Genomic DNA, 23129 nt, shown 5'->3' with positions numbered 1-23129 from the left:
ACTGCAAGTACATGTATATTAGCTGAGGAGAGAGTCTGCACTAAAAGGTCACATTAAACATGTTATATACACAGCCACTTTATATAGTCGAATCCCTCAGGCAACAGGCAAATAACAGCATGTGATTGGCTGCCAAAAGTACAAAAACCGGAACAGAACCAATGTGACACTTTAAATAACGTTTATCTGACAAAAAAACTGTATAGCTGTCAGAAAACATGCCGTCCCTGTCACTTTAAATCTGGCACTCCAAAATGAGGAAGCACAGCAACATGAATGGCTTTTTATATCACATCACTGTGCATTATATACATCAAAGAACACGTTATTGGATTCAGCTTCAAACGTCACTTCAAAAATCACCTGCCAGACATCCGTCCTCAGTGCAGCTGTGCTACTTTTTATAATCTGGAGTCTTTCCCTCTGCTGTGCTTTCTCTTCTCTTTCAGGGAGCCAAATCTATATTCTGAGAACTTATGAGCTGCTCAAGATCTGCGAATATAAACAGATAAGAGACCACTGTCTGCAGCCTTAACCGTGAAAATCTGATGCTTTAAGGAGAGAACGGTGGATGTTCATCCTCTGCTGTTTATTTGTATGCTCTAGAAAGCATGAGAAATGCTTATCAACCATTTCTATACATACAGAGACTCTTAAAAAACAAAGATGTCATCATACGTTAAATTAATCATCTTTTAATATTAAATGTATTTCCTTATTGGTTACTGTAAACATAGTTTTCGTATGTCTGTTACAGTTTCCCAGCAGCATGAGCATAAAGTTAGTTATGCTGAATGGACGTAAATATGTAGTGCAGTGTTATTATCATGTATTAGAAGTAAAACTACTGCTAATAATAGTGTAAATATATTGAAGGCACTTAAAGCAGAACAGCTGCCACGGTGAGTGCTATTTATATTATATTATCAGGGGGTTTCCCCGCCAGAGCCAAAATGGTGAAAACACTTTCGTTGTTTAGGATTAACTCTACAATTACAGGCATTTCCTGTAACCTAACATAACCTTTAGCCAGAAATAAAAGAAAAATGCACAGATTTATGTCAAATAAGTAAAGCAGACATATTGCTCTTAATGTACAGGGAAGGTAGGAAGCAAATGAAATGGTAAATTAATTACAGTCTGCATATATTCAACAGTGCCTGAGTATAAAGTGCAGCTGAATGAATGTACATGGTGACAAGGTGGCAAATTTACAGTTATTGCACTAAGAGTGCATCCCGGGAAGGGACCCTGGTAAGCCTGAGGGTCCAGCCATGAAAAACACAAAAATGATATGTAGAGATGTATATATTTTTATCACAACATAATGTGTTGAATAGACACAGAAAACAGGAAATTGGAGATTGTAACAGTAAAAAGGCATAGGAGTGATCATATATGGTGCACACACAGAACATGGGTCGTACAGAGGTCAGAGGGTGCCTTAAGAGGTGGTGCCTTGGAACAGACATGAGAGCCACTTCACAATACGTTATGTTACCTGGTAATTCTAAATTGGTCAGGGATGTGAGGTAGATAAAATGCTCGAAGTGTATAGAATAAAGCGATGTAGTTAAAAGTGCTTTGAATGATCAGTAAGACGAAAAAAGTAAACTGTGAGTCCTTTACACTTGCGAGCACAAGGACCCACAATGTAAGACATAATGCAAAAGCAAACAAATCCATTTACTCTGAAGTGTGACTAAAACAGAGCTCAAAAGTGGGGATTATAATGACACCTGAAGTTCCACACACTCGTTTCCTACCACTGCTTTAAATGTATACAGAGAAATTTGCAATAAGCAGTAATTAAGTGTTAATTAATGTTTAACTAATATTGATAATTATAAAGGGTAGTTATTAGTATTGTTTTATGACAAAGAAGGGAGGACGGTGTTTACCAGTTTTAGTGTTTATACGTGGTTATATAATAAATCCCATTAGCGCCAAAGGTTCTTGCCAACTTTCAATAAAATATCTTTATAAGTGCTTTGTTTTCATTTCTTTGGTAAAATGGGAGATTTGTTTTTCTCTAAAAAACGATTCTTGTCAAACCCATAAAAATACACTCTCCCTGCTCTGTGAATCATTAAAAAAGAATTAATCGTCCATTTATTAATGTCAGATAAGCTTTTATATATTCAAAATTGATCTGTAGTTCATATTTTGTTGCAGACATGTAATGTAAGAATTAATTGGCCCTGGTCAAATGTGATCTAAACCATAAGTGAAGCCATATAGAATATGAATAGTTTGTTAGAGTTAAATGAAGAGGAAAACAACTTAAAGTGTTGTTTTCATCGAGTCCGAAGCAGAAGAGTTTAAGTCTGTACACAAGATTATATGATAAATGCCAAATTGTGTAATGTTATTTACCTTAAGCTTTATCCCACTTCTAGTATGTAACTGGAGCTTGTTTTCAAAGTGAAGAGGTTGTAATTGAACCGTAACCTGGATTGCAGTGATTGGCTGATCCTGGTCCAATCAAAACACGACGGTCTCTCTGCCCCCCCTCCCCCTACCCTTCCGTACATCCACAGCTTCAGTTAGCGCACACATAGCGGAACACGGTGAGTGCCCTCTGCAGCTCTATCTCAAAGTAAAACTGCTATTTTAGTGAGTAATTGTTAGGGCCGTGTCCTCATTGTTTTGATCATTAGTCTCTAAGCATTTGTTTGTCTCTGATGAGACACCAGAGTTACTTCTAGTTCCGCCGTAATTAAATAATAGTGGTGGTAAAATAGCTTAGCTTCGAAGCTAACTTAGATTGAGGTGCTAACAAGTAACTAATGAGTTATCGGTGCAAATGTGGTTTGCGGTTCAAGTCCTTTAACATCCGATTATATTTTTAAACATTTATCCTAACATGTTTAGTGGCATGTCTGTTTGCTAACTTGTGCGTAACCAGAGTCGTTAGCATCAGATGAAACAGAAAAAGCTATTTTTAAGAGTTCACTCTTGTGCTAACGGTCTAGCTAACTTATTAGCCCCGGTGTTTGCTAAACAGTTCTTTTACCCGTAGCGCAACTTAAAATAGAGTTTGTCAAACTGGAACTAATATTAAACCGTGAACTCGATGGAATTTCTTCCGCGGAACCGACATTACTTAACGCGGCGTTTGTCCCGCACAGCTTCGCCATGTCTTTTCCGGGCTAGGACGTTAGCTAGCTTTCACCGGAATGTGCTAGCAGAATGCTAACATTTGAGTTGTCGAAGTGTGACTACTTTTGGGGCATCTTAGACTCCCAGACTTGGCATTCGGCTCACATTTGTTTCGTGTTTAACTGGTGATACTTCTCTCTGTGACTGGTTGTTTTAATACGCTTGACAGGGAAGGTCTGCTGCGCTGAGAAACTAAAAGCCACACCCTTCCTTTCGAAACTAACTACGTTACAAAAGTTATCCCGAAAACAAGTTGTCATTTAATTGTCGAATGGAAGCCTTCTGTTTTAATGTATAAAGTTTTACTTTAAAGACTTCTTCAAAAACATGTTTTATTTATTTAGGGAAGTTAACTTAAGTATTTTTTTGTGCTTTTAAGTTGAAATCCCCCCTCCCTCTGGCTCTGACACATGATACTAGTATCTCTCAGGGTTGGAAACAGGGGTCTAAAAAATATTACTCTGTGTGATTAAATAGTTCAGAACAGCATATTTTACTGTCTGTTTGTTGATCAGCAACAGGTCCTGTAAACAGTGAGTAACTTTGCGTTTGTTATGTAACATGACAGCTGAGCTTAGCTTATTTAAATAGCCATAAAGAGTCGTCCATCAAGCTCTCCATGTGACTGCACAAACGCACCACAGTAGAGTTTTACAGTGCTTCTGATCACCTTCTTTTGTGTGACTGGTGTAATGTTTGCTCGGAATGAAATGGCTTTTTTCCCTATCAGGTGTTAAGAGTTTGTAATAAATCATATTTACCGGTAAGTTATTTTTTTGCTTGTTTGTTTTAACCGTAATTGAGTGAAAGGTTTCTACTCATTTAATGTTCCCTGTGATTTATTTATTTATTTTTTTTAGTTATTTTTAAAGAGCTCTAATAGGAACAATCATTTTTCAGTTCTATTAGCTGAAGTTTCTGCAGCGTAAAACAAATGAAGCAGCATTTCATTTATAATGACTGATAGATTAGCTGCCAGGTGACAGAAGAGCCCATCTACCCTCCATAATGTACAATGTGTGGCATAGAATGCACAGATGAAAGGGAATAACGCTCCAGGAGTGCATTTCTTATTGAAACTTGTGTCCACCACTGGGAAGGGGGGGGGGGAGCTTCCTGACTGACAGAGTTAAGTTGAAATTTTGAATTAACGTCTCGGATGTTTGAGTTTAGTGAGTTAAATTTTGACTTATGACTGTCCCGCCCCAAAAAAGTTGTTTTGTAGTAGCAGAACAGCTGGCCGGTAGAATTTGGCCTGTTTGAGTTTCCATAACTTCTTGGTTTCAACATGTCAAATCTTTGCAGGTTGATATACAAGCTATGATATACGCTGAATGATTTAGCCAACTGTAATTGGCTCCAGACCTGTTGGAAGTATCCTCCTCCTTTTTTCTCTCATTTGATGATGATTATGATCCATCAGTATAGCAGCCATATGCGCACATTAACTTCAAAGCATGTGGAAGTCCAGGCGTGAGCTTGTGCTGCGCCCATCCACACTTAGAAACTGTGACAGATTGAATTAGTTAATCTCGGAGTAATGAAATTATTTATATAATGCATCAATGAGGAAACTGGATAAAAATTGCCTTGAGTGGGTAGCTATTGCCAGTCACCTAGAATAGAATAGCTCTTTATTGTCATTGCACTTGTACAACGAAATTGTGGGTGCTCCACACTAACTGTGTCAAATTAAAATGTAAATAGGAATAACAGCAGGAATAAATAGCAAACAGGAGAAATATACAAAAATAAGAGAAAGACAAATTGGAGAACAAGTTGTAAAGTGCAACTTGTTCATTGTCAGTGCCTGAAATCATTGTCCCTCAGCACAAACTTAACAGATGCGCTGCTTCAGTGCTTAATGGGAGGAGATTCCTCACATTGGTGGGTTGTATCTTTGCTGGTGTAATAGGTTATTATTGCGTATCGGCATTTGTTAAAAGTCAAGCTAGCTGCCTGTTAGTAACTCTTATATAGGACTTTACAACAAGGTTGCGCGAGAGCATTTTACGAGTTGACGCCTGTGCTGGCAGTTCTCAAGCTGAATTTCTTTCAGTGCAAGAAACACTAAGCAATACAACCATAATTCAGCACCACTCTTTCCATTAGTGTCATTTTTGACAACGTTTGGTTAGTTTTCTTCTATATCTGTAGTTGGCATTCAAGAAAATTTGTTTGAAAGAAAACAAAAGTTGCTCCCAAAGTTGATGTGCAGTTATGTCAAATTGTAATTGTCATTCCTGCTGGATGATAATTGTTCAATTTAGAACTTTTTTCCTGTCTGAACAGTTTGGCGTGGCCTTGCTGGCACCTGAGCGACCCTTGGACCCTTCCTGTTGACATCCCTGTACCTGAGGATCTGCCAGCCCCTCCTCCCCAGATGTAGAGGGAGTTGTAATCTTCAGCAGCCGTGTACACAGTGAGTTGAGCAGTTTTGTTTGTTGTGTTTTATTCACAGAATGAAAATATGTCCATGTCCTAGTGTCTACTGAAGTCTGAACATGGTATATCATCTTGTAAGTAGTTAGCTTCTTCTTGCTCAGTTTTGGAAATTCTCTTTCATTTATGCCTGGACACTAACCTTTTTTACAACATCTGGGAAAACAGCCACACTGAGCATTTTATTGAAGAATAATTTAGACCTTTTTAACTCTCAGTGCCTCGCTGTGTGTTTGCCTTTGGACCTGGAAATGGCTAATGTGTCATTTTTAAAAATGGATTTTAAGGGTCTTTGTTCATTTGTAAATGGAGTTGAATATTTAGTTGTCAGTGCTGCTAGCATTCACAGGCACGTACTCTCATTACCAAAGCCAGCAAAAATTAATGAGTGGGATTAGCGAAGGTGGCCACAGCTCGCATGCTCGATAGGGCCACTGTTTGAATCCAGGCTCATATCTAATCACCGGAAGGCTTAGTTTTCTTATCTGATACCAAGGCTTTGAAGCAAGTTTTGCGACACCTACATAAATTTACATTTTAAACACGGTTTCATTTTCCGCAGCCTTCATTTTTATGCATCAACCAATGCATCAGGCACACGCTGGCGTCTCAACGTGCACACCTACCCTCCTCGCCACAATAATGATTTCAGTGCAGTGGTCATGCTCGCTCTGATCTCTGTTTTCTGTTTGGCGTACTCGAGTAGATGAGGGTCATTACAATGGCGCTTTGTAGAGGGCCTCGTGTGCCTGCCTCACACTGTGGGTTTCTGGTGATGCTTCATACGTCGTCATTAGAATTGCAAATGCTGTTCGAGTGTGACAGAGTGGTTTTTGTATTGTTTGGCTCAACATTTGACAAAGGTCCCACAGACCTAGCATAATTAGTAGATTCAAAGAGGCTCTCAAATGAGATTTTAGCCTGCATCACCCCCTCTTTGACATTTATACATCAAATGAACATTACATTTGCATTTCAGAATAACATTTAAAATACGCCTCTTTTTTAATACTACTTTGAAACTTTGTCATTGTTGTTACTGGTTGTTATTTCTGCACTTTCAAGTTAAAATGAAAATTCTTCAATCAGTCAACACTGAAAGCACACAGGAAGTTAGTCAGATCTACTGAAGTTTCCTCTTAAATAATCAAACAGGCAGTAGATGAAAACCCACAGCATTGACGAGTGTGATGATAAAATGAGAGGCAGTAATTTAACTTGGTATAATCTCACTTTACATTCAGTGAGGGGTTTCTGGAGAATAACGGGCAGATTTCAGTTAAAATGCCTGTCTTCATCCTAAACATTTTCATTCCTTTGACATCTCCTGTCTCCTCTGCCAATATTTTCTAGGTCACGCTTACAGAAATGTGTCAGGCTGATGGAGTTTAATGACGGGTCATTCTCTGTGGCCTTTCTCCTCTGTATTATAATGAGATGAAGTTATTTGTGGCTTACCTGCTGACTGCAGTGTCACTGTCAGAATCTGCCTCACAGTGTGCTTCAGATTAAAGTTTACATGTTTGTATTGCAGATGTAGTTCTTTCTTGAGTTTTACCTCCAGGAAAAATACTGGTTTGAATTCCTGGAGAGAGTAAGCCCATCTTTTTTTCAAACTTTTTTCTAATTCTTTTTTTGTGTAAAGAGGTGACGCCCGTATCATCATGAAGTCTCTTGATAGTGGGTGGGAAGTCGAGCAAAATTTTTTGGCAGACGAATGATTAGGTTTCAATCCTCTGTGGTCAACAGTGACTTCTCATTGTTGTGGATACTGACGGGGGTGTTCACACTGACATCAGTGTCTAGTCAGTAGATTCACTATTCAAAATGCATCAGTGCTTATCCTAAGAGCTTATTGCCCTCCAGGCACACTAAAAATGAAGACTCCAGTCAATCTCAGTTGTCAGGACTTCTTTTGCTTGTATGTCAGGCAGAGGCACTGCTGATAGCACATTTTGGCATCTGTTGTTTCATCAGACACTTTTCATGACAGCAGGTTCTGGTTTAGATCCAATGCTCTGCCACAGTAGGTTGTTTGGCTCCCAGCACCAGTGTTAGGGTCATTACTTATTACTTGTAGTCTTTTAAAAACCTTACCCGTTTGGCTGTCATTTAATTATTTAAAGGCTTCTTTCAGGGGAGATGAGAACATAAAGAAAACTAGTGCCAGAAAATGTTTTGCTTATTCAGAATAATCTCACACAGTTCAGTGAAAGTAACACATTGATTGTCTGTCTGATATTTAGCATCTGTCTTCTGTATTTTCACAGATTCTTGCGCTGTCCAGTGAAGTTGCCCACCATGCGCGAGTACAAGCTTGTGGTGCTGGGGTCGGGAGGCGTGGGAAAGTCTGCACTGGTGAGCGATGGCTGCTACTAAAGCTTGAAAGCCGAGGGTATTTTTTTAATGAGTTTATACAAGACTGTAAATGAATCCAATCCTAATTTTAATCACAGTTTTAGCGTCCATTAATCAATAATCGCTAAAATATTTATTATGTGCTCAGTTTCCCTTTCAGCACATCCTTTTCCTTTACTTTTGACACTGAGTAATGGGTCCATTATATTCGTCACATTGGTCATGTTGAGTGCAAATAGTGATGTCGCCACAGCTCCACGAGTAATTGCTGCAATACTCTGGGAGTGTACAATCGTACACATCATTTGCCACGGGACCCATGTTTGATTAGAAAAATTGAGAGACAGCCAAAATGACACCAAAGCGTGGCTCGATTCAGTGGCAGTGACATCACTTTTTGGTGTTCAAGGGCAAGAACGACAAGTGTAAAATGGGCCCCTTAAAGTCCTAAATTACTTCCCATTAGACAGAGGAAGGTTCATATTTATTTATACAGTTTATTATAGTTGGGTTGTATAGTAGTTATAAAGCATAGAGCTGAGTTATAATTAAGGTTAAAGGGCATTCGTTCTTCTTTTACAGACTTTAAAAATCCACTATATTTTCAAACTCTAGTACTGCTAAATAATTATGATTTTGCTGTTAATTAAAACAAACAGACAAAGAAAAAATGTGTGTGTGTATATAATATTACAACACACACAGTTGCAAAGTTTTTATTTCCACATAGCTGAAATTAATGTTTTCTTTTCTCAGTGAGGTTTACAGAGCTGTTGAGCTATTTATCTCAATAACAAGAGGTGTTTTTCATATTTTATAATTATGAGGATACTTTACATATTTAACTACCCCTTAAATTCACCAGCAACAGAACTTATAAAGCAAGCATGCATATATCCTTAAATGCAAAACTAATTCCTTGAACGGGTCTTACTGTTTTTTTCCTCAGTGTTTTATCATAGACTGTTACAGGAGCGGATGATCGCTTTAAGCATATCCAAAGTTTCAAGTAGTGAGGTGTGTGTGCGTAGACGTAATCCCTGTGATCCAAAAGCTCTTTTTCCTCCCACTCTTGAATCCGTAAGAATGAAAGCACAGAAGTTTCAGCCACCTGCTGTTCTGACTTTCCGTCTTACGAGGGGCAGCCAATAACTGTAAAGCCAGAGGAGCTAAAATGACAAGGCTCTGCGCACCGAGGCAGAGGAAATATAAATAAGAATTGCTTTGAACTGGAAGTCCTGTAAAGCTTTTTTGTAGAGTCCAAGGATTAAGCGCAACCGGTCACCTGTAAAAACTCAAAATCATCCTGAGATAAAATCCTGTAAAGCAGAAAAAAACCCTGAACATTAAGAGCTTTATAAGGTAGGATTTACTGTACATCTGTTGTTAGATTGAAAGTCTGACATGGGAACAGCAGTCGGTCTGTTACATCACTTAGCAGAAATCTTTAAACAGTTTTTAAACAGATTTTAAAGCAGGATTTAATTTACTCAGACATGCCAGATGACCAGAAATAACAGGGAAATGCGAAGATATCTCAGTAAGGTAACAGACCAGTGGTGTGTCATTCACACAGGCTTATTTCAAGCCACAAGAGACCCTGAAAATGTATGTTATACCTTTATGAAAATGGTTATAAAAGGAGTTATTAATTGAAAGCAGGGAGTTAATTTTACGTTTGGTGCTCCCTAAAACTGCTTTCGGTAGCGATCAAACGTCCATCTGTGCAAGAAAATCTCTCACCTCTTAACAAATTGGCATCCTGCTTTCAATGAAAATATCTACATAGGACTGTAGATCAATTCAAACTTTAAGAATATAAAAAACGTGAGCTACAATTATGTCTTATTATTTAAGGACTTGAAGTTGGATTAAATGTTTTTGTCAGATTGTCTTTGTAATAAGCTTGTTATGGCCACATCCATAAAACATTAAGGCTCAGCTGTGGCTAAGCATACAAAGAGAGTGCCACGCCCGAGATTTATTAGACTAAGTTCTTTTATTTAAACAAGAAATGAAATAAAGGCCTGAAGTACTGGCTAAAAGAGGGGAGGATCTTGTACCATCATCCCTAAAGTATAAAAATAAAGTAAACCCTGACAAATTAAAGCAAGGATCTTGGAATGCTGAAGACTGGCTTGTTCTGGGCCAGCTTCCTTTAAACAAGAGCAGAAGAATTCATCAACACTCCACCCAACACACCTAGAAAATAAGGGAGGGGGTGAGAAGAAGGGAAAAAAAGAGGAGTGTAGTAGTTTCGGATTGGTAATGATGTCCTGTGTTATTTCCCTTTTCTTTTCTTCATTACAGACAGTCCAATTTGTGCAAGGCATTTTTGTGGAGAAGTATGACCCCACAATAGAAGACTCCTACAGAAAGGTATGACCTAACCTGCACACACATTCGTTGCTTCGCATGACTTTGTAAACATTTTCAAATAAAACAAGTCTTGTAAAAATGCACCTTTTTTTTGTTGTTGTTGTTTTTTTTTTTTAACAGCAAGTCGAGGTCGATGGGCAGCAATGTATGCTTGAAATCCTGGACACAGCTGGAACTGTAAGTCAAACATGAGCAGGATGCAGGGGTGTTTCGAGGAAATTGTGGACCGGCTGCTGATGCCGTCTGTTATCGTTCTTTAGGAACAGTTCACGGCCATGAGGGACCTGTACATGAAGAATGGCCAGGGCTTTGCTTTGGTGTACTCCATTACAGCGCAGTCAACATTTAACGACCTGCAGGACCTCCGGGAGCAGATCCTGCGAGTAAAGGACACAGAGGATGTGAGTTTAACACACTTTCACACTTGTTTTGATTATAAAGCACTCTCATGTAAGAGGTCCCCATTAAAAATGTTTGTCCTCATTGTTCAATGAAAATTGCAAAACAAAACCTCCTAATTTTTTTCTTTAATTATTTGATACATCACAAGCAAAAAGGTTTTTAACTTTAAGGGTTCATAACTTTCTAGAACCCCAAGCATCTCTTCTTTCCAATAAGTTTTTTTTTTATAGAAGGCCAAGAAAAGCAACAAACCTTTAATGTCTACTTCAGCAATGACACGAATGATTATTAACAGAAAAAGAAAGGGATCTACCAATTAATTGGCCAAACTTGCTTATAGCTGACAAGGCAAAAAAATAATTACTGATAAACGTAAATACTGTCCAAACAAATATTGAGCATGAATTTTTGGAGTTCATTAGTCAAATCATGCTTCAAATGTTGCTGAATGTTGATTAGCTTTATGCTGCATATAACATGGCAGATATACAAACTGTGGTTTGCAGAGTTTGGTCGGCCAGAGCTACGTTCTCTTCTATGCTGGCGTCCACATACCGATGCAGAATGTGATTACACCTGTATTTTGGTTGTTTGGTTATATTCCAGTTTATTCAGAAACAGCCGACATGCAACCACTTACCTCTTTTTATGTCACAGTACTGCAGAACAGCACCGGTTACCACAACTATCAGCTGTTTACTCTAACCCTCATTTCAACCAAGAACTTTCTTACTGTGAAGTGACAGCACTAACCACTCCAACACTGTGCAGCCTAGTAGCACAGTGTTGGAAATGAGTTAATGAGTTTCACACATTTGAATTGGCTAGTAGAAACGCCATCAGTACACCTGTCCAATCAATTTGCTTAGCGTACGTTTTTTACTGCTCCCTGTGCCCGTGTGAGCTCTCTTTGGATACTCTGGTTTCCTCTTTTGTGCTTGTTAATGGTTAATTGGCATTTATATATGCAAGTGTGAATGGCTGTCACTCTGTAGTGGGGACCCAGTATATGTGCCACTGCTGACATCATTGCATAGCTGCATCCATTAATGCCCACCATTAAGGCCCGCTGTAGTATTCTCCTGAAGGATTGCCACTCAGACCGTACCTCCACATCAGTCCTGATGTAGGAGAAGGAGAAGTGAAAACTGAAAAGTCCTGTTTTCCAAACTGTTGCGACATTTTCCTCTGTATAACATGTGAATCTCTGAGCTTCTGTACTGGTATAGCATTAAAATGGTGGTAAAAAGTGACATGATCATACACTGGTGTTTTCAACCCTTCGGCACAAGATGCCAGGTTAATAAAAAAAATCCAGCCTATGAAATGTTAACACTTTTTACTGTCAGTTGCTCGCCTGATATCTGCCCACTTACCTCTGTTCACTAATTACAGTAATTAATGCCCTCACTTTCTCTTTCTTTCCTCACACTGGCAGCAGTGTGTCTGAAGTCTACAGCAGCAAGAGTTGTAACTAGGCATACATTAAGAAGCTCTTATAGCTTTTTGCAGATACAGCATGCACTATTGCAGGAGTGTGTTTGCTCTGTTAAACTCCCCCACAATAGATAGCTAAATGTCACATTCAGATGTCTTTGAAATATTCTATTGCGTAATTAAATTTAGGGATAGAATGAATACTGTAAAATGTTCAACACTAAAGTGATACGAAGTTAAAGTTTGTGTCATATACATGTATATATGTATATATTTATCAAGTTTTTTTAAAGTGGAAAACGGAAGTTAAATACTGAGTAAACAAAAATATAACCACTGACCATGAGCCAGACTGTTGCAGATATTACTGTTAGCCCAAAATGTCATAATGCTTTAACAAAAGTAATTGGAGCTAAATTTACTCTTGATTCCTTTTCTATTATTCGCATAAAAATGCTGCTTTGAAAACAAGCAGTAGCATCCTTTGGGGTTTGAAATAGTTTATTTGGCTTAAAATGCTGGTGCATTTCTTTGACCTACAGACAGACTCCTTTTTAAACAACTTTATCATGTTTATTTATTTATATTTATTATATTATAAATCTTTATTATGTCTGTCTTGAACAAACAAATGAGTAGCAAGCACTGGATAGATCATTGACCAGCCCTTTCTACAGACATCATTGGTGCACATCTGCAGAGAGAGCAAAAATAAATCCATATGTGTGTCTATCTAGGACATGAATACAAGTCTCACCAAAAAATAGAAACAAGTGTAAAAGATCCTTTTTTTTTTTCTTTCTTTTTTTTAAGTTTGGTTGGTTGGTTTTTTTGGAAGGAACACCTGATGTCTGTTTTCACCGACCAGAGATGATATGTTGGCAGAGTATAATAAACATCTGAATGCTGTAATTCTGAGGCTCCTCCTCAGTCTGCAGAGGGAAAACTGGCAGCGTCTCACTGTGTAATCTGCCCTTGTCACCTCTCCTTCATTAAAGTCAGCACCGTGGGAGAAGAGGGCAGAGCGCAGGGAGGCAGGAACTTTGTGACGGGGTGGAAATGTCAGAGCTGCTGTTGGTTGCAATCTGCTGCCTTCTCCTCTCTCTAAATCAAGAGAGATGGAGCATGCTGAGTGTGTGCGCTCTTTATTTATTCATAGCAGGTTGCTCAGCTGGTCTGTGTGTCTTGGTTAAGGTCTCTTTTTGCTGCAACCTTCTGCTCCTCAGTATGCACATAAGCTTTCTAACCACTGTTTAGTCTTGTGATGAAATCTTTCAAACATGAATTTGGTCAACATTTTTGAGCATTTCTAATATATTCCTATATTTGTTGTCTTGTTTTCCATAATCATTTGGAGCCACCATTGTAATTAATAATGATGATAATGATCATGTGGATAGTTTTAATTAAAATCCACCCTCTGATCAGATTCCTGAAACTTGTGATAAACATGAAGAAGAAGGCATTTTTATGTATTTGTTTCTTTCATTGCTTTTGTGTCATTTTACATCTGCAAAAAAATAAAACTAAAGTTCCTCATTATTTTGTTTTTTGAACATGTCGCATGTCTACTAATCCATCAGGTTCCCATGATCCTGGTGGGAAACAAGTGTGACCTGGAGGATGAGCGTGTGGTCGGGAAGGAGCAGGGTCAGAACCTGGCCCGTCAGTGGAACAACTGTGCCTTTTTAGAGACTTCAGCTAAATCAAAGATCAACGTTAATGAGGTAAGTGCTAATACCACACGCTGCACGTATGGTCTCTCTTCATTATGCTTCTGCACCAGTGACTGCATGCCTTCATACGCCAATTATGTCAAAATGTCACAACTGTCTGATAGGACTGTAGCGATGACCTTTGACGTTTATGAAATGTCATATCTTAAAATTCACCATGAGATTATAATACTGTAAAAAAAAATAATTCCCTACATAATTATCATGGCCAAAATAAATGATAAGTACAAAATGACAGTATAGAGGCAGGAGGTGGTTCACTGAATGAATTCATAAATAATAACATATAAACTTTCTGACAATAAATAACTGAGCAGTAATCAGCTGCCTTCCCAGTAAGTTTCTCGTCCTGGACTTGAGCTCCACCATCTTGAACTTTTCCCTACAACATTCTATAAAGGAGTGTCCACAGGAAGTGATTTGCTTGTTACGTACCGCTTTGTTGCTGACAGTCAGTCACTGTGGACATTCAAGTCTCAGGTTGCCTAGGTAACCCTCAGATGTATGTCTTGCCTTCTCATTTGTCAGTCAAAAGTATCCTTCACTCTAATTTGTAGTTGCATCAGTTGTGTGCCTTTAAGTTAATAAAGTTGAGCTCCGTGACCGCTCACTCAGTGTCATCACTCAGTGGTTATTTCACCCTGATTTTAAGTGCTCTTTAAGTGTTTGCCACGTTGCTGCTAGTTGCTTCCTGTGTGGATGCCTCTTTATGTCTAGAGTAGCAGCACCTGTTCTCTTCTTCCTGCTTAGAACAACCCCTTTAGTTTGCAGTTTGCAGATCTTCAGCGCAGAAGGATGACAACTGACAAGTTTCAGTTTGGATTCCAAGATATGGATTTGAAGAATGTCCAGCCACTAGATGAGGGATTCAGGACAGCAGCACCCTCATCACCCTGCCATTAAGAAACAGTTAAAAAAATAAAAACAGTACTGGAGCTAGCTGGCTAACAGTGAATGAACTGTCACAAATTAAACATCTATTAAATGCCTTTTATCTATCACTCTCACAGTCAGGTGGATGAACGAGGAAATCTGGCATTTAGTATCCTGAGCCACAGCTGTCCAAAACTGGTTGACCGCCTTCAGTCATTAAATCATATTTTATCTTATATGACTTTGAAATTCAAGGCACTTTGACATTGTGTTGCTGTCACGATTACGTCGACTGTCAAAATTGTCGACAACTAATTTAATAGTCGACGCGTTGTTCCCAAAAGGCGCAGGAATAAGTAGTAGGATTTAAGAGTGTAATAACGGACTGAAACAGAAGATGGCAGCACTGCATGTACAAGGATGCCAGCTGCCATTAAACCCCGAAGAAGAAGAAGCAGTGTCCGGTATCGTAGCTGTGTCCAAATTCAGGAACCACATCCTCCTCCTGCCCGCATTTGTAGGCCGATTACGTTACAGCGACACGACGAAGACTGTCCAAATTCGAAGACTCCGACAAATGCACCCTTCATTTCCCCGGCCCTGCTCAGGTTCCAACAATGGCAGCAGCTAGTTAGTTTTAAAATTACTCTTATTATTCTTTCTGGGTCACAAAATAAACGTTTAACATATTTTCAGGCGAGAATGTAGCTGTGTAAACCTCAAATATCTGCTCAGTTTATCAAGACACCACATATTTTCAAAAGCGCTCCGACGTTTTCGGAGACGTCTGTTACCCACCAGCTCGATAGCTAGCCGGGGGCAAGGCTCGCTAGAGCCGTGAGAACACCGGACTCCCGGCAAATCGTTTTCAAACCCACCGCTGTCTTTCGCTACTCAGGTTAACATGATATAGGAGTCACTTAGATAACTTAAAAATGTAATTGTTTGGCTTTTTTCAATTTTTTATTTGTTCTTGAGTAAATCGGTTTGGCTGAGATTAAAGTTATAGTTTTTACACAGCTGAATAAATGTCAGGCAGACAACTGATTATCAGAATGTGAGATGCTGGAGAATATACTCCGGTGTCCTGTTATATTTTAGATAGCAAGGAGTTTATTAAACTTCACTGAAACAATCTGCAAATTCCATTAAAATTTAATAAACTACCATCTTGTCTTTATTTTTAGTTAGCACATACCTTAAACACTTAAAGCTGTAAGCTAATGATAGTTATATAAGAGCAGATGCATGCTAGTGCAATAAGCTGTAGGTTTTACGTCCAGTGGATGCATGATCTGATAGTCGACTAATCGCAAAAATAATCGGTGACTAGTCGACTAGTGTTGTGCACAGCTCAAATTGCCTTGCCGAGTAGGTAAACATTAACATTGCCATCACCAGCAGCTTTCCTTCCTCACAGGTTAACGTCGACAGAATGTGGTGATACATCGCTCCAGTCAAGCGATTACATGCAGGTTTCTCGGGCATAGTCATAGCACTGCAGAACTGTGCTGGTTCACACGGTTGTCATCTATCTTTACTTTCTGCTTTGCTCGTTTACAACTTCCCATCATAAATAGGGAGATTGATAGGGGGTATTTTAAGCTACCCGATGTTGAACATTGATAAAATATGAATAGTTGGTTCAGCAGGCTAGTATTTCTGTTGTTCACCTGCAAAGGCAGCAAGGAAGGTTTAGTCCTTAAACGGGAAAAATAAGCAGACATTTACCAACTGAAGGTAAAAATCTTCATGCTTTTCAAGCTGTTTTATATCTGTATTACAGTAAAATAATTACATATGCGAGCCAGCTGAACAGTTGCAACTTGGTGGGGACAGATTGCATAGTCAGATGGCCACTCTTGACATCACTAGTAAAGTCTGTCTTGGAAACACTGCAATAAATGTAAATACTATTACCAAAACTTAACAACACAACATTAAAATATCCTGAAAGACTTTACAGTTCATTTTATTTAAGTATGCAAATGGGGGAATATACTCGACTACACCAGCATTATAAATGATATACTGAGACAAATTATAGAGAAGTTAAAATGGAGCACCAGACCTCAGTGACTCAGCCAGGCCAGCCAAAAAGGGTACACACACCTGACAGATGAGGCACAGGTTAGTGGAGTAGCTAGCTTTAAACAGTTAACTAAAGGAGCAAACTAACTGCAGGAAGAGTGGAAAACAAATCAGAAATTAAAATTGACAGTTCACCAGTCTTCAGTCCTTTGCTCACCAGTGCAATACCAGCATAACCTGCACCTGTCTGCGTGACTGTTTTCTGCTGTTGCAGCTGCTTCTCTCACTTCCCACAACAAACTCAGCAAGTCAGAGTAATAGTCATCCTCGTCTTACTTTAGTCAGCCATTAAGTGTGTCAGTCAGCTCAGTGGGGGGCTCAAATCTGCTGTGGGTGTAGTGGCAAGTGGTGTCTTCACATCCTAAACCCAACACTTACCTGCAGTTCTACATGAATAAAACATGAATAATATGTTTACCAGACTTATTTCTTTGGAAGCATGAGAGGGAATCTGTGTTTAAATGTCTGGTTGACTAGTTGCACTCCTCGCTGTAACAATAGAGTAAAACTGGGCTTAAAAAATGTAAATATTGAGTTTTAGTTGATCAGCTGCAGATTTATACTAACACACCTGAGAGTTTCCCATAAATGCACACAACCTTATGATATTCTTAAAAGCATTCAGTGTTAACTTAGTGACTTTGTGTTTCTAGTTATCTTTTAAAAATAGATTTCTAATTGTATGATTTTCATTTTAAAGACAGAAGCTGCTCGACCGCTAGACCAGCAAATGAAACAAGAGAAACTGTGTTTGCTGTCTACCATTTCATGCGTTTTAGTGTTGTGTGTCAACAGGAATTTGTACTGATAACATCATTCCTGAGCTGTAGCTCTCTCCGTACATCCCATAATATACTGAAGCAAAGTGCTGAAACACATCAAATCTTCTCTGTTGTAGATTTTCTATGATCTGGTGCGACAGATCAACAGAAAAACGCCGATGGAAAAGAAGAAGACAAAAAAGAAGTCAAGTTGCACACTGCTCTAAATTGCCATCCCACGATAGCTCCAGGCCAGGTGAGTGGGTGTAAAAGCAAAATTTATTCCAGACATTTGCAAGGCTCCAGCTGTGTTCTGAGCTCTGGGTTATCACAGAACATTTAGAAACCTACAGCAATAATTATTATGATGATTTTTTTTGAGGGGGAGGATTGGTGTGTTGCAAATAACAAGATCTCTGTAGGTTTAATAGTGAATGTTTCATGTGGACTTTAATTAACCAGAGGCCTCTCAAGTCCTCTTTTTATGTCTTTTGTTACACCATCCTCCATTTTAATTGGATCAAAGAGGGTTTACAGTGTGCTTATATGAATTTTGGCAAATGTGGTGGCTCCACCTGCTGCTGCAGCAGCGCAACTGTAATGAAATCTAATTATAGAGAGCACTGTTGGAGCTTCTCTGGCCTTTTTGTTCCTACAACAAATTCACAGAAATTACCAGCTGTTTTTTTCCTTAATTACACCACTGTGTTATTGTCTGATGTTTGTTTTTCAATATAAATCTTTGGTTTGCAGTCTCCTTGCTTTGATATAAAAAAATCCGCCTCTGGAGATTTGAGGTTTGATTGAGATGCTGTCAAGTCAAGTATTTATTTATTGTCATTGTCAAAGAACAATGCTGTGGACATTGTTTTGCTCTAGCTTCTTAAATGATGCCTGCTGTGTTGCAAACACTGGTCATCAAGCAAAACAAGGCATTTCCACTGTAATGAAATGGGAGCAAACTGGACTCCTGGAAGTCTCACCAGTTCTGCTACTTTCTCTCCCATCTTGCAACAGCTTCTACAGTGTGCTGATGATATTCACCAAAAGCACTCCTCCCAAACTGAACCCAAACTGTCCTTTTGGTGCAACACTTCAACGTTTCAAATGTTTTTCTTCCTCTTTAAGGTTTTTGTGCATCTTTCGCAGCACCATTGCTGTTTACCTCCTAGTTTCCTGACAGCAATCATCTTATCATAGACATACGTCACACATGCTCAAGCTGGCGCAACTCAGGCAGCTAAGGCCTCACAGACACATTGGGAATGATGTTTATTGCACAATAGGACTGTAGATTTTCTCCTTATCACACTGGAAGTGTTTCAGATAGTGACTCAAAAGTTTGAGTCTTTCTTTTCCCCTACTACTATGATTTGCTTCTGAGGCAGTTATGACTTGTCCACACTTGTACTTGCCGTTCAGGAAATGTTTGTGAGTTGAGCATGCGACACTCTGAGTCAAATCAAGGCATGCTTTAGCCACTACATGCTGTTAATTCCCAGCTTCCTCACTGGGCTAAAATCCCAAAAGACAGTCTCTGAAGTGTGGCTCACAAACTCATGAACTAGGGAAATGATGTCATAATCCTCCCTGCCTGATGGATCTTTGTGAATGCAGAAAAACAGTTTATACTGTGATTGTTTTGTCTTACAAAGCAGCAAATAGGAAGCATAACAAAGTTGACATTTTTATGTTTCATGTGACATTTTTGGGAAGCTGCAACAAAAACATAAACTGGGATAAGCAGCACTCTGACATTTTGGTGCCACAGTAAATCTCTTTGTAAACTGGAAACAAAGGTTCACCAAGAGGACAGATGGTTTCTAGAGAGGTGGAGGCTGAACATTTATGAGTTGTTTCAAAGCGTCTCGCCTCAGCCGAAGAAAGTCAATATTTTGTATGGTTTCAATATAGCTGCTTCACTTCACTGATTCAGAGCAGCTGAAAAGTAAAAGTTTTCACTGCAACAAGAACATCCCTTATACGGACTGACTCCAAGTGCCAGTGACTATTGGACAGCTGAATTATGCTTTTATAGGAAAGTGATTTCATGAGTTAAATACACAAGGAGTTAGAGAATTAAGTAAAATGACAAGTACAAAAGAGGGGGGGGGGGGGACAGCACTACACTCAGCCAATGTCAGGTGTCAAAAAACGGGCAGAGTACCAAAGAACTGATGCTCCCAAAGTTTGAATTGCTGACATGAGTGCAGATGGGATGGCCTTCTACAGGAAACGTGCTACAGTTCAAATGAAACATGAACAGCTGCAGCAGTGAGAGCGCTTTGGTGAAAAGTCTTGCCTAATTTTCCCATCGGTTTTTGGATTCTGAAAAGGTAGAAGGGGAAAAACTGAACAGCCTATCCAGTTGGCTCCATGTGAGGTCTCTATCCTGCAACAGCCAAAAATTAAGCAAGTGAACATCTTGTGCCCTTGTGGATTCGCTGATGGTTTTCATTTTATAGTTTATATTTTAGAAAAGCAAAGGAAACACACTTATATATATGTATGTACGTGTGTGTGTGTCTATATGTAGTAGATATTTAGGTGTTTACATCCATGTTAACTGCCACAGTTGAGGTTCAGCAGAATTAAGAGGATAATGTGTTGACAAAATTAACATTCAGTTTATAAACTGCATGTTTTTACAGTTTAAAATGAAAAAGAATCCCTTGTAACAATCCTCCTAGCTGTTAGTAGTCACCACAGTGGGTCATCAGCCTCCATCCAGGGCTTGACCAATTTGGTGTGGAATTATTTTGATCTGCATATTTGATTCAGTATTTATTTCACATCAGTGCAGCCCTCCCCATTTATCCAGGTCTCAAACTGGCACAAGGAATAAAGGCTTGCAGCCCACCTTGTAGCTGGGCTAGCTTCACAACTTATAAGAATTCAAGTCTTAAAAAATAACCCTGGTTGTTCATTTCCATCTTGATAATCATACAGGTTTTTCAAAGCCACAGGGGACTACTAAAGGTGGGCAAATGTCCTGCAGTGTCGAGACACAGTCTTGACTTTTTAAAATGTTTCAGGAACAAGTTGTCCACATCGTTTACATTGAATCTTCTGACTTTATTCTTTCTTTTTCTTGCTTTCAGAAACTTGTAATGATTAACTGTTTCCCAGTGGATCGTGCCAGCATTCCAAGTCCTCTCCGAAGCATTTTGAAAAAGGCTGACAGAGAAATTTCACCACTCGCAAAATGGCAGGAGACGGCACATACTCTCAAGAAACTCTTTCTTTCTGCTCTTTAATGGCAAAGATATCCACCTCTTCTTTTTTTACTGTCAGCCTGATGACAACTGTTTTGTTTTTGTCCTCTTCTCCAAGTTGTCTTTCTTTTTGGAAATATCAATATAAAAGAGGAGACCTTGGATTTATATCCATCTATGGGAACTAAAATGTTTTATTAAAAGTAACATCAGATATTTGACACATTGTGACAATGCGTTCGCAAAAGTATCCATGTGAAATGTTGGTCTTCTTGTACATTTCTGCACTAACAGTGTCAATGAAGATGCATCATTGTCCATAAATTACTCGCTCCTACTTACAAGGATGTGTATTGATGAAATAACATCTTTCCTAAGTGACTTTGTTTTATATCGAGAGCTGCAAGCCTTCCATATTTCCCATAATATATTCTACTTCCATTTTTGCATAATAAAGCTAAGGAAATTAGTATTTTATAGACTGATGGGGGAAATGGTGCGTTCTGATTTGTGTCTTGAGGCTGAAAATATATTGTACTAAACCAACTCTAATATCGCTTCTTGTGTTACCCTGTCACAGATGATTTTCCAGCTTTTATGAATGATTAAATTTTAGTACATTTTCATTAGTTTTGGTCTTGGTTTTTGTCCTTTTAGCATGTTTTTGGTGTTTAACAAAAAGATTGGGAGTGAAGTTTGGACACATCTGCGTATACTGCTGCCCTCTGGACCCAAATGAGCTGTGGAAAATTGATTATGAAATCGCTTTTTAAAATAATTGATTTGATCAAAGTCACATTATATGAACAAATATGTTTTATCCACAGCAGCATGAGTTGACAGTGCGTTTCGTTAAGTTCTGATTTTCTGGGTCACGAATAGAGCAGTGTGAAGATCGATATCTCCCAGAGAGCTAAAAGAGTAACTTGAGTGTTTCCTGTCAGCAGAAATGACGGCCTCAGACTGAGTCACCAGAGGAGGTCTGAGCTGAGAGGAAGCTGCAGAGAAAGAGGAACTCGTACAGAAAGACAGGGTATGAATTGAAGGCAGCAAAAAGCAGAATCGAGACTGATTAAGATGAGCAGACAGAACTCAGCTGCTCCACCTTGGGGTGGTGGCTTTAATAATTAAGTAACAAAAACAGTACATGACCACCATGATGCATTCACAGGCCAGTTCTTACGTACCCTTTGCAGCAGCTCGTTAACAAATATCTAATCAGCCAATCAGCAACCCAATCCACTTAGGCATGTAGACGTGAGCACATCCACATGTCTAAATGAATGCGGCATGGTTGTTGGTGCCAGATGCGCTGGGCCGAGTATTTCAAAAACTGCTGATCCAGTACTTTCCCACACAAACATCTCCAGTGTTTAAAGAGATGGTCTGAAAAACAATATCCAGTGAGCAGCAGTTCTCCAGGAGAAAATCCTAGAGGTCAAGCCTCTGAATCGTTTACATGTTCAATGGCAAACTTACACACTGTACACATGGTTTCTTGTGCAGGGAGACCGTGTGGGCACTGCAAGATTTCAATCCATTACAGAGTTGCCAGTGATGTGCTTGGTGACTATGGTCCCAACTGCCTCCAGATCATAAACAAGCTCCTAATTGCTCCAACAACTCTTACTGTCTTACCAAGGTTCTTGCTGATAGTCTTGTAGTCCACTTCAGCCCCGTGTAGGTCTACAGACTTGCTCTTTGGCCTTGGAGGTGGTGGAGAGGTTGAAATGGAAGAAATGTATTCTGTGGACAGGTGTGCTTTATACACATAAAAAGATAAGATCAGGAATATCTGTAATTGATTGATATTAATCTGTGTGGGCATACAGCCAACCTGTGGGAGCCAGAATTGTGGCTGGGCTGTAGGGGATCACATGCTTATTTCACTCAATGACATGCAAATTCATTTATAACTTTTGTGTCATGTGTTTTTCTGGAGTTTCGGTTGATTTTCTGTTTCTCTCCATAAAAATTAGAGACTGTTCATTTCTTGGTATGCGAGCAAACTTACAGTTGTTGCCAAAAGTTTTAAGAATGACACAAATATTTGTTTTCACAAAGTTTGCTGCTTCCAATTTCATGATAGCAATTTGCAAATACTCCAGAGTGTTATAAAGAGTGATCAGATGAATTGCGAAGTCCGTCTTTGCCTTGACAGTGAACTAAATCCCCAAACAACTGGCTGAGATCATTTCAATAATCTTGTCGTTAACTCAGGTGGAGATCATTATGTCATGCTGACTGGTTTAGAATACCAGACTGGAGGTGAT

General features: G+C 39.1%; 1 protein-coding gene across 2 annotated transcripts; it reads left to right on the top strand.

Moving 5' to 3' along the window:
• The first annotated feature begins 2472 nt into the window (after nt 1–2472).
• LOC146551393 (ras-related protein Rap-1A) lies at nt 2473–21482 on the top strand. Of its 2 annotated transcripts, none has more exons than XM_085258613.1 (9): nt 2473–2570; nt 5455–5584; nt 7875–7962; nt 10273–10341; nt 10462–10518; nt 10602–10742; nt 13764–13907; nt 17779–17897; nt 20743–21482. In XM_085258613.1, the coding sequence occupies exons 3-8, from the start codon at nt 7906–7908 to the stop codon at nt 17866–17868; spliced, it is 558 nt and encodes a 185-aa protein (XP_085114739.1). In that variant the 5' UTR covers nt 2473–2570; nt 5455–5584; nt 7875–7905; the 3' UTR covers nt 17869–17897; nt 20743–21482. The 2 variants fall into 2 exon arrangements, with proteins under 2 accessions (XP_085114739.1, XP_085114740.1); XM_085258614.1 differs by lacking the exon at nt 2473–2570 and adding an exon at nt 2593–2616.
• Nucleotides 21483–23129: the final 1647 nt, after the last annotated feature.

The sequence above is a fragment of the Mchenga conophoros genome, linkage group LG20 (assembly GCF_057382185.1).
Source record: "Mchenga conophoros isolate Kocher_MC1m ecotype Shallow Benthic linkage group LG20, M_conophoros_male_GT1.1, whole genome shotgun sequence".
NCBI lineage: Eukaryota > Metazoa > Chordata > Actinopteri > Cichliformes > Cichlidae > Mchenga > Mchenga conophoros.
Note: the sequence above shows the minus strand (reverse complement) of the source record. Positions and strands in the feature narration are given on the sequence as shown.